This window comes from Ornithorhynchus anatinus, chromosome 7, assembly GCF_004115215.2.
Source record: "Ornithorhynchus anatinus isolate Pmale09 chromosome 7, mOrnAna1.pri.v4, whole genome shotgun sequence".
Lineage (NCBI taxonomy): Eukaryota > Metazoa > Chordata > Mammalia > Monotremata > Ornithorhynchidae > Ornithorhynchus > Ornithorhynchus anatinus.
The window spans coordinates 73,947,031-73,963,707 of NC_041734.1; the positions used below are offsets into that span (position 1 = coordinate 73,947,031).

General features: G+C 46.9%; 1 protein-coding gene across 5 annotated transcripts in view; it reads right to left on the reverse strand.

The window, feature by feature from the left end:
* The window catches only part of NRP2 (neuropilin 2), a 138,806-nt gene that overhangs the window by 83,729 nt on the left and 38,400 nt on the right, over positions 1-16,677 (reverse strand). For all 5 annotated transcript variants that reach the window (XM_016227234.3, XM_029069931.2, XM_007666678.4 and 2 more), the window contains exon 3: positions 7,812-7,993. In XM_016227234.3, the coding sequence (XP_016082720.1) occupies positions 7,812-7,993 (182 nt within the window). The remainder of the gene's footprint in view (positions 1-7,811; positions 7,994-16,677) is intronic.

Genomic DNA, 16,677 nt, shown 5'->3' on the forward strand with positions numbered 1-16,677 from the left:
AGGGAAGAAACCTTTACGACTCTCTACTGTGGAAGTCCTTTCGCTGTTGCCAGTCAAGTGCTCCTGTGCTGCTGGCTCTTATTTTCAGTTGAAGTGGCCCTTGAGAGAACAGCCGCCCTGCTCTCACACCTCAAGTTTCTGAGGTAGCGGTCCGCCGACGTAAAGGAAGGAATGCACGCTACTCGGTCTGCAATTCTGGAAAGCAGCTCCTGAAACATTTTGGGGGATAGACAGAAGTGTGTGTTGGATTCTACTGAAAAGAGGAACAGAGTCCTCTTTCTCACTTATTCAGCTGCCTGCTCTAGAAATGTAAGTTATTTCAATCCTTAAGGAAGGCTTTCTGATTGCCAGCCGGGAAAACAATGTTACCACTTATTGATGGCTGACCTCAACACTGGCCTCCATTGTACCGAGGGCAAGTAAGGGTCTCCCTTTCCCTCAAAGATCCAAGGTGCCTCAGGGGAGGGGAAAAGGGGAGCTGGGGTCCCATTCATGTCATGACTACATTAAAACGAGTTGCTCTGTACAGTCCAGACAATTAACAATGGAAGTTTTTAGCCTCTGGGTCACGGGAGGGGAGCGTCTAGGGCGTATTAAAAGGGCGCTGGAGCTCCAAGCTTGAAGAACTGCATCAGTGGGTTCACATTTGGGAAGATTCTCATTTCTGTTGATCAGGGATACTTTTAGGGAGCTCACAGGCTTGATGGATAACACGCTGCACTCCTCCACCACCTAGGGAGAAGCAGTGGTCCCACTGAACGTCTACACAGGCCTTTGGAGTGACTGAATGGCAAACAACCGGGTCTGCCAGTCTGCCACCGCTGCAGAAGACACACATACACACACACACTCTCATATATACACACTGCTGCGCAATTACAATTGATTTCTTTCAGATATAAAGGAAGGAGGATTTATGAGGAGAATAATACACACTCTAAGCATGGAAGAAAACACAGAAATACTCAATAAACCAGGTGTTTACTGGCAGGAAGGCTCCTCTGGGGATTGCCCTGAAATATAACTGTGTGATGTCAATAAACTGATCTTAGCTGGCAACAATGTCTTTATCCGAGGTTCCCGGAGCAGATTGGGCTCTTTTCTGATGAGCCTCCAGGCGGCGGCTATGACTGATTGTAAAGGTGGCATGCAAATAAACAAAGAGGAAAACACATCTGTTTCTTTTATTGCCATAAAGAAAATGTCCCCAAACGAGGCCGGTGGCTGGGGAAAGCTACTGGGACTGGGCACAGTCCAAGACTGACCTCCAAATTCCTACAGGGCCCCCATAACGACTCTGCCCTTCACCTCCTTAATCAGGGGCTGTCAAGCTAAAACTGGGGGTTCAGGAGAGTCAAGCCGAACCAAACAGAGCTCGGCGGAGACGTCCTCCACCCAGCTTTCATTTTCTCTCGGGTCCTGTACTCTTGCAGGGCCTCAACTGGTGGCCGCCGAGGTCCCAGAGTGACGCAATCTGGGATAGCGCAGCAGAGCGGGGCCAGCTGGCGTATCTTCAGGGGGCCCAAGAGGAATTTTGAAAAGGTTAGAGTTTAGCTGCTGCTGGGCTGCCTTCTTCTCACACCGTGGCTAGCAGGCCTACAACTTATGTAGCCTGGAAGAAAATGAATACTCCTTTCCCAGCGTGCAGGTCAGGTCTGAGGAGAGCGAGAGGGGTATTGGTCCTTTCTAGAGGGGTCTCTCTGCTAGCGGGGGCTCTCTGTGGAGTCTGCAGCTTCCCCAGTAAGCGGAGATATCTGAGCCAAATATTGGTTTCGGTCAGTCAGTAGATCGAATTTATTGAGCGCTTAGAGCACTGTAATAATAATTATAATAATAAGCGCTTGGTAGAGCACGGTATAACAATGTAACAGACACATTCCCTGCCCAATCGATTCCTAGCAAAGTGGGGGCAGATGGGGAGAGGGAGCTGGGGTGCTCTGTGTGAAAACTCAGTTTTTCCACATTTCCAAAGATTTTGCTCTGTGACCTTTGGTAAATGACTTTACTCCTCTGTGCTTCACATTCCTCACCTGTAAAATGGGGATTAAATACCTGTTCTTTGCCCTTCCGCTGTGCATCCCATGTGGGACTGTGTCTGATCTGATTACCTCATATCTACCCCCCCCAGTGCTTAGCACAGTGCTTGATAGATAGTAAAACCCTTCAATACAACAATTAGTATTATTAGACGCATTACACATTCACTGAGTCAAATCATCCTCCTGGGGTGGGAGGAGGCACACAGCATGATCTGTCCGGCTGTTAGGACTACGTGGTTGTTAGAGTTTAGAAATTGAAGGAAACAAGACAGCCTTGCTGCAGTGCTTTCTTCTCCCCTGCACACCTGCTTGGTGAGCACTGTGAAGGCATGTCCAGACAGATGTTTAGAAAAAGGATCGGTGTTTTTCTGAATTCCCAGCAAGGGGCCAGATCCTGAAAGCACAGTTCATTCTTGTCCCTTTCCTCTTTCTGTTTCCCATGGAGTGCTCAGACAAGCGATTCTGAACAGTACACAGTTCTCAGCAGCCTAGGTTCCCTTGCGTGCCCAATACCAAAGGCAGAAATCATCTGTATCTGTCTTGGAACTGGGGTCAGCTGGGCCTGCAGGGTGGGAACGAGGAAGCAGTTGTTCTAGCCGGGTGGATGCCGGGGAAAAAAAGCAAGTCAATCCAGACTGGTTTCAGACCTTGACTCCCTCTCTTGCAGCACCGTGAATTTAAACCTTGGTCCGAATTCCGGACAGGAAAGCACATTGACTTTTAAATCCTAACAGAAGAACTCAACCAAGTGTGACCAGCCTAAGAAAACAGAAAACTGTCTAAGATCTTTCTCTACCAAGTGTTAAGAGGAATAAAGGTTTCAGAGGGCCATCGGAAGTTCTGTTAAAAATAATTGTGGTACTTCTAAAGTACTTACAACACACCGAGCACAGTGGTCAGCACTGGGGTTGATCAATACAGTCTGATCAGACAAAGTCCTTGCCCACATAGGCATCAGAATCTTAGAGAGGGACAACGTATACTGAAATCCCATTTTACAGATGTTACAGATGAGGAAACTGAGCCCCAGAGAATTTAAGTGACTTGCCAAAGGTCATTCAGCAGACAAGTGGTGGAGCCGGCATTAGAACCCAGGTCTTGACTCTCTGTCCTGTGATGATAATAATAATAACAATAATGGTATTTGTTAAGCACTTACTACATACCAAGCACTGTTCTAAACACTGGGGTAGATCAGGATGTCCCACAAGGGGCTCACACTTTTAATCCCCACTTTACAGATGAGGTAACTGAGGCATAGAGAAGTGAAGTGACTTGCCCAAAGTCACACAGCAGACGAGTGGCGGAGGCACGAGGCACTCACCTAGAGCCTGGATTTTCCATGGAAACCCGGGGGTTCTTTTACCAAACAGACGGGGCCACCAGGAAGAGGAAAGGAATTTGCCCCATCTCATAGGTCGTCATGAGAGCACACATAAATCCGCTCAAACCCGTGAGCCTAGAACATTTCTCAGGGATCCCCTGACCCTCTCTCTTTGCCCTAGAACCACCACCCTCCCTTCCCAGATCCCCCTTAAGACAGATATTGCTTCTAACTTGGACGAAGAGAGGCTGGGCCCTTTTACACGTTTAATCGCTGCCACCCCTCTGACAGTGGGCCCGGAGGTGCTTCCCCCCTTTCTATCAGCCTGAAACCAGCCCCGATTATAAAACAATTTCACACCCAAGAATTTCTCACACCCCTTCTCGGCCAGATTCTCCCACTGTGCAAATCTCTCACACAATCCTGGGGTGGGGGTCTATGTCTAGGGAGCAGCATGGCCTAGTGGCAAGAGCACGGGCTTGGGAGTCAGAGGTCGTGGATTCTAATCCCGGTTTTGCCACTTGTCTGCTGGGTGACCTTGGGCAAGTCGCTTAACTTCTCTGTGTCTCAGTTACCTCATCTTTAAAATGGAGATTGAGACTGTGAGACAATCTGATTACCTTGTATTTACCCCAGAATTTAGAACAGTGCTTGGCACACAGTAAGTGCTTAACAAATATATATTATTTCAGAAAGGTCAGGAGGTACAGTGTTTCAATTTTCTGGTGCCACAAACCCCACAAAAGCTCCCCAAAGTGCCGGCAAACCCCAAATCTAGATAGCGTTGGACTTTCCCCAGCTACAAGGAAAGACAAAAATTCCACTTCTAGGGACGTCACGGGCCACCAGAGGAGAAATCTCCATCTCAAACTCCGGTCACAGCAGATGTGCCAAAGAGGAACGGCTTTTTCCACTGTTTCAGTTTTGAATGGCTATTTTTAGAAGAGAGACGTTATTAAGCTTCCCCAACCGTTCTGCTCGTGATTGGGCATCTTAAGTGGTCTGCCCTTTCAACGTGAAGTTTACGAGGTTCTTTGGCCCACCTTCTTTCACGTAGTCAGCATGTCTGATAACTTAACTATGGGTCTTTAGGAAGCCACTTCAATCAGAGTCAGGCATGGAAGTCTCGGCCCGACCGCAACCCACACTGTCTGCTCCTGAATTGGGAGTTTATGTCTCGCTGTATAATTTTGCAGTGGTTCTCTGTGGCGAAATACACTATCACTATGCTCCAAAGCCCTCTGTTCAGTTATTTGTATATCTATGTTTACAGTTCCTCCCTCCCGCTCTTCTTTGAAGATTCTAGAACTGAACATAGCTGGGTTTGTTTAGATTTCTCCAGCATATTCATGCAACTCTTTCAAGTTGTCGATGACGTAAAACCTGTATACTTTCTCCCAGAATATCAGTGGGAAGAATATGGGCCCAGGGCCCAGCATGGGGAGAATAAATTGCTTTCGCTGTTTTGTTCAGGGCATATTCATGTATGCATATTCCGGCTCTTTCTAACTAAAATGCTCCTACTGAAGGAGCGGGGTCGGGTAGCTGGAAAGACCGAGTGGTGGCATCTTTTCCATATTCTTGGGGATTTTCTCCTCTCACTTGCAGCTAGAACCTGTCACTGTTGACAGCGCTAAATAGCTGCCTTTTGTTTTTGAAGATGACACTCCACTCCTCCACTGCCCAGATTACAAAATTCTTTGCCACAGAAACTTCCCCATCTCTGACTGCTTTGGGACAGGTTGGTCGGCCTGGTGCCGCTGTTTCCCAGAATCCCACAGCCATGCTGCATCGTTAGATATGGTGCTTTGATTGGTCATTATAAGCACCTCTTTTGCCCACCCGACTTGTGACTGCCCCACTTCATTTCCCCAAAGGAGAGCAGCTATGCCCACATCTGCTTAAGCAGGAGTGACAGGATTTACTGAGCACCCACCGGGCCCATCGTACTGTACTACCTGCTCCGGAAAGTAGCACAAGAGGCAGTGTGGCCTAATGGAAAGAGCGTCGGCCTGATAGTCAGAGAGGCCCTGGGTTCTAATCCTGGCTCTTCCGTTCACCTGTTGTGATGTTGGGCAGATCTCCGAGCTTCAGTTTCCTCCTCTGTAAAATGGGGATTCAATATCTGTTCTTCCTCATACTTTGAACGTGAGCCCCGTGTGAAACAGGGCACTATGTTAGATCAGATTAACTTGTATCTACCCCAGTGTTCGTGCTTACTACCACAATTTATTATTAATAATAATAATAATGTTGGTATTTGTTAAGTGCTTACTATATGCCAAGCACTGTTCTAAGCGCTGGGGTAGATACAAGGTAATCAGGCTGTCCCATGTAGGGCTCACAGTCTTCATCCCCATTTTGCAGATGAGGGAACTGAGGCACAGAGAAGTTACGCGACTTGTCCGACGTCACGTAGCTGATAAGCGGCAGAGCCAGGATTAGAACCCATGACCTCTGACTACCACGCCCGGGCTCTTTCCACTGAGCCATGCTGCTTCTAACTGCTTCACGCTTCACACCGCTTCTATTATTACTGTTATCATTATTATTACAACACAGAGAAATCAACCAATCAATTGTATTTATTGAACACTTACCATGTGCAGAGCACTGTACTAGGCACTTGGGAAAGTTCAACATAACAACATAACCTAGTTGGTAGACACATTTCCTACCCAAAATGAGCTCAGTCTTGAGGGGGAGACCGACATTAATATAAATAAGTTATGGATAATTCCCTGCCCACAGGGAGCAAGCGGAGTTCTGTTGAAAGCAAACACTGATGTGAGGCTCGAAGAATCCTTGAGCCCTCCACTTCTCTGCCTGAGCCATTTAAGGTTAAGAATGGCCCGCCTGGATCGAGACAATGGAAGTGACAGAGCAACTTAGGGCTGCGTGTAGGTTAGGGCCAGCCTCTGAGCAGGATATTTTAATTTGATCAGGATCTTGATGCCGCATCGGCATCACACGGGGCTGTCAGCCTCGGAAAGGATGTAGATCCCCAGCCTCTTGGATACACATAGCCACCGAACAACCACCCTCTCACGCTCACACTTTTTTTTTCTTATTTTGTTGTAATTTCTTGTCCTCGCGCAGACAAATCTGACAAATATTTAGACAGAGAGGATATAAAAAGTACTTTCAGCAGCTACCATTTCCTTTCAAGAACTGTTTGGTGAAAAAGAAAATATATATGAATAGTTCCCTCACACTGAACTCAAGAGGTGCCTGTCTCGTTCCCTTGATGACAAAGGCTGACAGCACAGCAGCCCCTTTAACTAGCACTCCACCAGTTACAGAACCCGAGGCAGGCGGAAAAAGAAAACACAAAGTCAATGAGCGGTGTTTGAATGGCACGGCCACAGGACGGGGAGGGGGAGGGAGGCGGGCTGAGGGCTCGGAGGAGGGAGGGACCTGCAAAATCGTCTCTTAGCCCCGATTTAACAAGATCCATGCCTGCCATGCAGAAAAGCTTCCAGCTTGTACAGTTTAGACACGAGAGCTCAGCTAATCAGGACAGCTTCTGACGCTAGGCTGGGAAATGGAAACATCTGCCTCCCCAGTCCTGAAAATAAACACTGGCATACACTCACCCGGGCCCTAGAAGAAATGACAGTGGGGGTGGAGGGGCACTGGAAATCAGGGAGGGGATCTAAAAGAAACCTGTGTTCTCCATCTCTCTTCTGTTTCCTTCCGTTTGGCTTTGGCGGGAACCTAGGTTTGGACAAGGGGAGGATGGGGGAGGGAAAGGCAGCGGGACAGCCTGGAGCAGGAAATTGGACGAGGGCCGATGCAGATTTTGTGGGTGGAACTGAACAGCAAAACACTCTTCAAACTCCTCGTGCTTTTGTTCTACTTTCCCAACCACTTAATACAGTGAAATGCTCTCAGTGCATGCTCAACAAATACCAGCGCTGAGCTCCATGTAGGACGGCCACTGGGTCCCACCTGATCATCTTTTTCAACTAAGGCACGCTTAAGTTCCTTGTGGCAGGTAATGGGGGTTCATGCTACAGCTGAACCTTTCCAAATACTGTACACCGTACACTGCACCTAGGTGTCGTTCTACAAATACCATTACTACAACTCAGGGCCACGAGGAATCATTGAATTCAATGCTTCTGGGTGGCCCCATGATAAAGTCCCCCATTCATAATCAACCAATTGTACTTACTGAGCACTTATTGTGTGCAGAACACTGTTCTAAGCATTTGGGAGAGTACAACACAACATCCATACTGCCTCTTTGACACAAGCTCCTGATAGGCCACAGTCATTTCTGTTGGATTGGGCCATCAGCGCCCTCATCCGCGATATTGACTGAACACCTGAACGCTAGTGCGCCCTCAAGGAGCTTTCACCTACTGGAGGAGCTTCCAATCACCCCCCTCGTTGGATACATTGGATCCTCACCGGATCCCCTCCAGCTACAAACCCCTACTGACCTGTCTTGAAGATTTCATAGCGTAGAGAGAAGCCAGCCCCTTGCCGGGCGTAGTCAGAGGTGAACTTGATGTACAGCAATGAGCCAGAGGAGATGATGGTGGGAGGAGCTATGTTGCCACAGTGCTTCCCCAGCAGGTCAGCAGACTCGCTGTCCCCGTCCCGGATCTCTATGAAGTCATACCTGGTCAAGGGCGGAGGGAAGAAGATGAATCATCAGGTTAAGGGGAGTTGGTCTTTGAATGGCTCTTAGCAGCGGACGTCAAAGTCTCTGGCCAATAGGTATCGTATTCCTTCCCTCGGTGAAGGTGACAAGCAATGGATGGGCCACTTTAAGCACTGGGCAACCTGGGAAATTGCCCAGGGCCCACTGTCCTCTGGACCACCCTGTCAAAAGGTCCACTTGTTGCCCATCAAAAAGGCCCCTCTCCACAGGCCTCTCTCTGCTCCTTGGGCTGAAGGGGACCCCAGTGTGGGACAGAGACTAGGCCTAACCTGATTACTTTATATTTATCCCAGGGCTTAGAACAGTACTAGGCAGAAGCGTACATCCTTTTGATTCTACTTATCTTGATGATGTTGTCTTGTTTTTGTTCTGTTCTGTTTGGCTTTGCTGTCTGTCTCCCCCATTTAGACCGTGAGCCCGTCACCGGGCGGGGATTGTCTCTATCTGTTGCCGAACTGTACATTCCAAGCGCTTAGTACAGTGCTCTGCACATAGTAAGCGCTCAATAAATACTACTGAATGAGTGAACAGAGTAAGTGCTTAACAAACACCACAATTATCATCATCCTTATTAGGAGTATTCATTCATTCGTATTTATTGAGCGCTTACTGTGTGAAGAGCACTGTACTAAGTGCTTGGAAAGTACGATTCAGCAACAGATAGAGACAATCCCTACCCAACAGTGGCCTCACAGTCTAGAAGGGGGAGACAGACAACAAAACAAGTAGACAGGCATCAATACCATCAAAATGGATACATAGAGCCATAGATAAATGCACATCATTAATAAAACAAATAGAGCAATAAATACGTACAAATATGTACAAGTGCTGCGGGGAGGGGAAGGGGGTAGAGCAGAGGGAGGGAGTAGGGGCGACGGGGAGGGGAGGAGGAGCAGAGGGAAAGGGAGGGCTCAGTCTGGGAAGGCCTCCTGGAGGAGGTATAGTAGTAGTGACAAACGTACCCATGATCCCATCTCTACCACTTGCCAGTTGTGGGAACTTGGGCCAGTCATTTAACTTTTCTGTGCCTCAGTTTCCTTATGTGTAAAATGGGGACTCAATACCTGGTCTCCTCCTAATTAATCTAGGAGCCCTAGGTGGAACAGGTAGGTACTTCTGTCCAACCTGGTTATCTTGAATCTACCCCAACCCTTAGTACAGTGCTTGGCACATAGTAAGTGCTTAACAAACACCACTATCGTTATTATGAGTGGTAGTGCTATTACTATTCTCATTATTATTATTATTATTATTATTGAACTGCAGGTGTGGGTGAATTCCAGAGAGGGGAAGGAAGTGGGGAAAGGTGAGAAAAGTCTGGGCTTCCACTATCATAGGGACATTAGAGCCTTCAATCAATTAACAGTAATAATAAATAATATTAGTACTTAGTAAGAGCTTATTGTATATCAAGCACTGAGCCAAGAGCTGAGGTAAATACAACGTAGTCAGGGTCTAATCTGAGTCCCCATAAGGGGACTCACAGCCTATCCAGGATGGAAGGCAGGTACTTAATCTCCATTTCACAGATGCAGCGTGGCTCAGTGGAAAGAGCACGGGCTTTGGAGTCAGGGCTCATGAGTTCGAATCCCAGCTCTGCCACTTGTCGGCTGTGTGACTGTGGGCAAGTCACTTAACTTCTCTGGACCTCAGTTCCCTCATCTGTAAAATGGGGATTAAGACTGTGAGCCCCACGTGGGACAACCTGATTCCCCTATGTCTACCCCAGCGCTCACAACAGTGCTCGGCACATAGTAAGTGCTTAACAAATACCAACATTATTATTATTATTATTATTTAGATGTGGAAGTTGAGATCCAAAGATACTGCCATTTGCCCAAGGTCACCCAGCAGGCAAGGGATGGAGCCAAGGCTAAAACCAGGGTCTCCTGACTCCCAGCACTATGCTCTTTCCACTAGGAAACACTGAGCATGTACTGTGTGCAAAACACTGTACTCAGGGCTAAGATGAGTACAATAGGAGTTAGTAGACGTGATTGTTAATCCTCAAGGCATTACAGTCCAGGAGGAGAGATGGATAGAAAATCATTTACAGATAGAAGTAAAAGGAAAAATAGATTAGTTGTTGTGTAACTGCTCAAATAGAGTAAGTCAATGAATAAAGAAATGTTAAAAGTGGGTAAGAGTCTTAAATTAGCTCCAGGAATGGGTATCATTGAGCCCACTTTATAAATGGGAAAACTGAGGGAAGTGAAGCGGCTCAAAATCACAGAGAACCAACTGCAGAGTTAGGAATAGAATAGTGGAAACCTCAAATGATATAAGCTCACTGTGGGCAGGAGGTTTATCTACCAACTATGTTGCACTGTACCCTCCCAAACGCTCTAAGACAGTGCTCTGCACACTGTAAGCACTCAATAAATACCACTGATGGACTGATTCATGCATTGAGACTTAGCCTTGTCACTGAGCCATCCAATAGGGTTACACCAACTACGTCACGACCAAAAATGCTGCGGATGCTTTCCTTCAGCAGACTCTTTTCTCTTTCAGCCAGTGCTTCCTTACCACCTGCTCTCTCTTCTTTCCCACTTTCCCGTATTTTAGTCTCTGCTCCCTCTCTTCCTTTTTAGTGACACCTTGCTGAACATATGACAATTAGCTGCTTCGACACGGAGATGAATGTTGAGAGTTCAGAACCACAATTGTCAGCTTTTAAGTCAACAGTGTTTTCAAGGGAATCAGCGTCATAATTCAACTATTAAGTAAAGTGATAAAACTCCTGCCTCCAAAGAACCGAACGAGGCCCTGGGGACCCAGCCTGCTCCATCTCCGATTAGCATCAGCAGGAGGAGCGGGTGGGCGTAGACTGGCGTCTCATTAATAATCCCGGATAGAGCGATCTCCGGGCCAGCTTCGGCCGCACCCTAAGGGTGCTCTGGGTCAGCAGGGGAAGGAGTAGGGGAGGTCACATGATCCAGCATCTTATCTTGTTAAGCGACACACATTTTTCCAGCCTTTCGTGCTCCTGGGGAACCTTCCAACACACTGTCTTTTTCTGGTTTCCTTGCTTTCTCTCCCAGTGGTCCCTGCTTCCAGTTAATACTCCTGTCACAGATGCTTATCTGAGAAGGCTCTCTGCACAGCAGCTAACTTTAAATTGCTAGCCCAGGGAACATTATTTACAGAAAACCTTCCCTCGCTCTCCTTTTCACAGTTTGTTTCCTTCGGCATCAACCAATTTTTTTAATGGCAACTGTTAAGGGTTCGTTACTTGCCAGGCACTGTGCTAAGCACCGGGGTTGATACAAGCTCATCAGGTTGGACACAGTCCCCATCCCACATAGGGCTCATAGTCTTAATCCCCACTGACCAGATGAGAGAACTGAGGCACAGAGAAGTGAAGCGACTTGCCCAAGATCATGCAGCTGACAAGTGTCGGGGGGGATTAGAACCCATGGCTTCTGACTCCCAGGTCTGTGTCACGACACTTAGAACAACACACAACAAATGTCTTCCTCGAGGGGACAGAGGAGGTATGGCAACATCCCACCCGACCAGGACACTGCCGCTCTGCTTGGTCACGGAGAGCCCGTCGGCTTGGGAACCGAGAGCTGAAAGGGAAAATGATGTCATAACTGGAGACCGGGGCCATCTTCAGTTGTGGATGGTCTGAATGTCTCAGGCTGATCAGCAAAACAAGTGTCAGTGAGGAGCTGGGAATTGCTTCTGCCCTGGAGCAGAGAGCATTTGGATCAGGTATAAAGGCAGAAAAACCACTACGAGGAGGCAGCAGTCAACGGCTGAGACTTAAGTGCAGGAGTTTTGGTTTCGAAATCCAAGTCTTTCTGAGGCGGGGCACAGCCAATGGTCTGTTCTCTCCTGAAAGTGAAAACTGGCAAAATGTACTCCCAAAGAAAACCCCCAAAGCTAAAACTAAGAAAGTCCCTACTTGGTGTTAGGGTAGCTGACATATACATACCAAGTTTGGGATAGTCTAACTATATGTATGCTGGAGAGTTGAAGAAGGACACGGGGTGGGAAACTCACTGATGCTAACTTACAGTCCCTCTAGACTGTAAGCTCGATATTGTACTTTCCCAAGTGCTTAGTGTGGTGCTTTGCACACAGTCAGTGCTCAGTAAATGATTGATTGATTGATTGATTGACAGTAGCTCAAATGGCAGGATTATGGGACCAGGTCAGGTACCAGTAACACCAAGATAGTACATTGAAAAACCCAAGGATGATGAGATCAGGGCAGTTACAAAAGGACAATAAATCTGCAACAAGAATAGATAATTCATCACCAAGAAGAGTGTTGATAACGGTAATATTGAAGGGGCAAGAAAACATCCCTCTTTTTCTGGACGATTGGAAGTTTACTTGGAGTGAACTTCTGATTGTCCAGAGAAGGGGGAAAGTTCTCCAAGTACAGAGGTCACGCTGGCTGCCAGGACCTTTCAATCAATCAAATGATTTCATTGAGCGCTTACCGTGTGCAGAGAACTGTGCTAAACACTTCCACAAGAACTGGGCAGACTCCTAACCAGCGGACACCCTGAAATACGTGGATACGCTTCAGGAACACCCAGGCTGCTGAGAACGAAATCAGAGGTGAGGAAGCCCACCTTCAGGGAACAATAGGGGATGGTGGGAGTGGGTAAAAGGGGGTTTGGGAGGCAGTGACCTTTGCTTTATGGGCAGGAGTCCATTGGTTGACACACCAGTGTAAAGGAGAGCCAGAAATCAATCCATAATGGTATTTATTGAGCACTTACTGAGTGTAGAGTATTGTGCTAAGCATTCGGGAGAGTACAATATAGCAGAGTTGGGAGACATGTTATCGTCTACTTAGCCCTTGGGACAGTGCAATACGATAGCGTTCGTAGACACGATCCCTCCCTAGAAGCACTGCGGTGGACGTCTTGACATTTCTTCTAATTACTACATTGGTAATTATACCAGTCTCTTTTCAGGGTTGCACCTGTAGAGTTTCCAGTACTCTACCAGTCTCGGCTATGAGAGGGAGAGTCAAGCAGAGGCCTACCATTCCATTATTAACTTGGATAGTGGCTAGGGAGTGGAAGGCAATCTGCTACAAATCAAAACTCACCCATGCTGGGCAGCAGCGGCTTGGGAGAGAGTCGAGGGCAAAGACTTGAGTTTACTGCGCGGAAGGCGGCAATGGTAAACCACTTCCGTATTTTTACCAAGAAAACTCTATGGATACACTACCAGAATGATTGCAGATGGAGAATGGGGCGTTCTGGGAGAGATGTGTCCGTGATGTAGCTATGGGTCGGAAATGACTCAACAGCATAAGACGAGACAAGACAATTATACCAAGGCAACGATAAGGTCCTTTGCCTTTGAAGAAGGGGTTTTCTTATAGGAACTCTGGTACACTGTTGAGAAGAGGCAGTTGTCAGCAACACTTAGTATTACCACACTGATAAAAACCTTTCTTTACATAGGCCTTTAATAATCCCTTGAATTTGGAGAGTACTTTCATTATCCCAAAGCGCTTTCACATCAATTATCCCATTTGGTCCTCACCACAGACTGTGAGATAGAGAGAGGTGGATTATTAGCCCCATTTTACAGATGAGAAAACGGAGGCCCAGTGAGGTTGAGTAACCCACCTGAGGTCCCTCAGCAGGCCAGGGTTAGGGTTGGGGCTACAACCCGGTCTTCTGACTTGCAGACTTGTGCTCTCACTGAATCAACCCTGATGGTGGCAGGTTGAGGAGGAGGAGATACCCCCCATCGCCCCCACCCCCTCCTGGCCCCCCGTCCCAGGTGCCTAGGAGCTTGGCAGTGTGCCTGCCCAGAAGCGAAGAAACGGAGCCTCTTCCCTTCCTTTTCCCAATTCTCCACTTAATCTAAGATTAGGACACGGCTACAAATGGAAAAAGAAATGATTACCCCAGGAAGCTATAGTTCAGGCTGGGTCTGCACAACATAGGCATAGTTTTGGGAAATCATTTCATTGCAGAATGTTTCCATTTCTTAATTCACATCAAGCTAATCCTAGCAGGGACTTCTCTGTGCAGACAAGGCTTATGTTTCTGGAGCTACATTCCTTAAGGTCAGCAGGTCAAGGCATCATCTTGGAAGCACCATCACTGGTTCTATTTGATGACTGTAAGCAAACCAACTAACTCAGGAAACGTTCTGCGTTTTAGAGCCACTTTTTAAATTCTGTGCCTTCGGGACGGCCATAATGTGTGTTCACATTAAACATTTTGACCGAAATGTTGTTAGGGAATTAGGGACCGTTCATCTGACAAGGTGTGCTTGTGTGGATATGTATCAGAACACACAGTATCAGAACAACTTGACGTGTACACGTGGAGGGGAAAGATAACTACTACAATACTAATTTTCCGTCACCTGAGGTTCTTCAAGAATTGCCACTTTTGTGCTCTAGGAGAACGGGGCGTTTTTGAATAATAACTCAAGTCTGTGCCTCTGTTTCTATTTATTCATTCAATAGTGTTTATGGAGAGCTTACTATGTGCACAGCACTGTACTAAGCGCTTGGAATGTACAAGTCGGCAACAGATAGAGACAGTCCCTGCCCTTTGACGGGCTTATTTAGTAGTATTAGTATTTGTTGAGCATCGTACTAAGCGCTTAGGAAGCATAAAACAAAGAAGTGTCGTGTACCCTGCCCAGAAGGAGTTTACACTCTATTTCACCTTGAGAGTGCTTCTTTTCCCTTTCTTTGAGTATCTGTGCTTTTCTTTCATCCAGTTTCAATGGATGTTTGTTCTTTCCTTGGTTGAAGAAGGTGTCCCTTCACTCCCTTTACTTTAAATGTATTTCCACCTCTGACTCACCTTGGGTCACTTTCAAATCCAGAAGCAAGAAGCCTCTAGAGTCCAGCCTCTAGGCTCCAAATAACCTCCAGAGAATGGTACATTCCAAGCACTCAGTACAGTGCTCTGCACCTAGTAAGCGCTCAATAAAGATGATTGAATGAATGAATGAATGAAATGAATGGCGGCGCCCACTCCAGAGATCACTGGCTTCCATGACTGTTCTCCAGCCCCATGCAGGCATACCCTCCCTCCCCCTCCTCAGGCAGAGATCTGGTTAAAATGGCATCAATGAGTCCCAGAAGTGAAGAGCACATGAATGCCCTTGCTACCATTTTATAAATTTCCCAGCATTCACATGAGGGAGTCCAGCCTAGGATTCAAGGCTACAAGTCACCCTAGGGTCCACCAGCCTGCTTTAAACCATCGACTACGGTAATCAATATCCTGCTGCCTTATCAGAACTCCTGCCGATGGGTAAGGATTGGACAGAAACCCAATCTGACCAATCAGCATCTGGCTGCCCCGAGCTGCCCCAGGGAAGCTTCAGAAAAGAAGAATAACATGAGGGCTTCTGCCTGACTCATATGGCTATAACTCTCTCTCTCTCTCTCTCACCAGAGAATTTAGGGAGAGGCTTTCAGGTACAGAGTCCCCTACATCTGGCTCTCTCACCCACCCACACCTCTCTCTCTTCTCCTTATCACTGCTCCCTCCCCACACCCCCACACCCCTCCAGTCACCTCTCCCCCTCCTCACCCCCTGCCATTTGATGAGGACAATCACTCTGTGCTACTTTGAAACCATTAAGGAGAAAGACCCATGACTTCCCTCCCCAGATGCATACATTTCAGATGAGGGAAAATGATTGTTTGTTGTGCTTGGCACAATTGTGTTTTAAGACTCCTGGGGCAACATTCAAAAAGGAAAGCACCAATTTACTCTGAACTCATATTTACTGCACAAACCTTTAAGGGAAACTTTCAGACTTCCAGAAGAAGCCAATCTCCCTATAAGACCCCAAGGGATAATTAATCAATAGAGCACATCAGAAGAGTGACATCATCGGCTGATCCTTCCCTAAGGACAAAGATTTCTAACTTATTCCAAAAGATCCTTTCGAGGGTGCCAAATAGACTCTCACTCTCTCCCCTCTATCTTTCTTCCCTATCTCTCTCTCTCTCTAACTCTCTCTTCCCCCGCCTCTGTAACTGTAGGATATTTAGAAGGAGGCCAAAACGGTAGTGATTATGCCAGAGGATCTTCAGTGACAGTACCGTAGATCTCTGAGAATACAGCTCTACCGGCACAGTCTCCCCTTCCCGATGCCTCGTCTGTCCTTGCTTATGCTCTGAAATCTTAAGGCCTCTCTTCATTTTTTGTTCCGTGTTAAGAAATCCTCATTCTATGGTTGTGGCAGCTGAGGTAGCTGCTCTGTCCATTTTATGCTAATTGATCCAGTCAACTCAGAGGTCCCTGGGCATAATTAAGTTACTCCATATCTGTCTTGAAATCAAAACGTCGCTTCATGACTCAAAAACATGAAGCATAACATTTTGAGTGGAAGAAACATCTCAAATCTCTTTGACAGCATTTGAACTATTAGTAGCAAACAAATCAACTATAATTAAAAGGCTGTCAAAGTGATTTGAGATTTCTCTCACACTTTCAAAATGCCATATTTTATGGGTATATTTTCTAACCCCTGGAATGTATCCTATCATATGGTGTCTTTCTTCCCAGGGAGATGAAGAGTTTAAAAAATCCTGGCTCATTAATCCTCCCGGTATCCCTAGGAAGGTGGTGGGTGGCAAAAACTAATTTCTTTTTCACAGATCTAGAGATGGGCAAGGG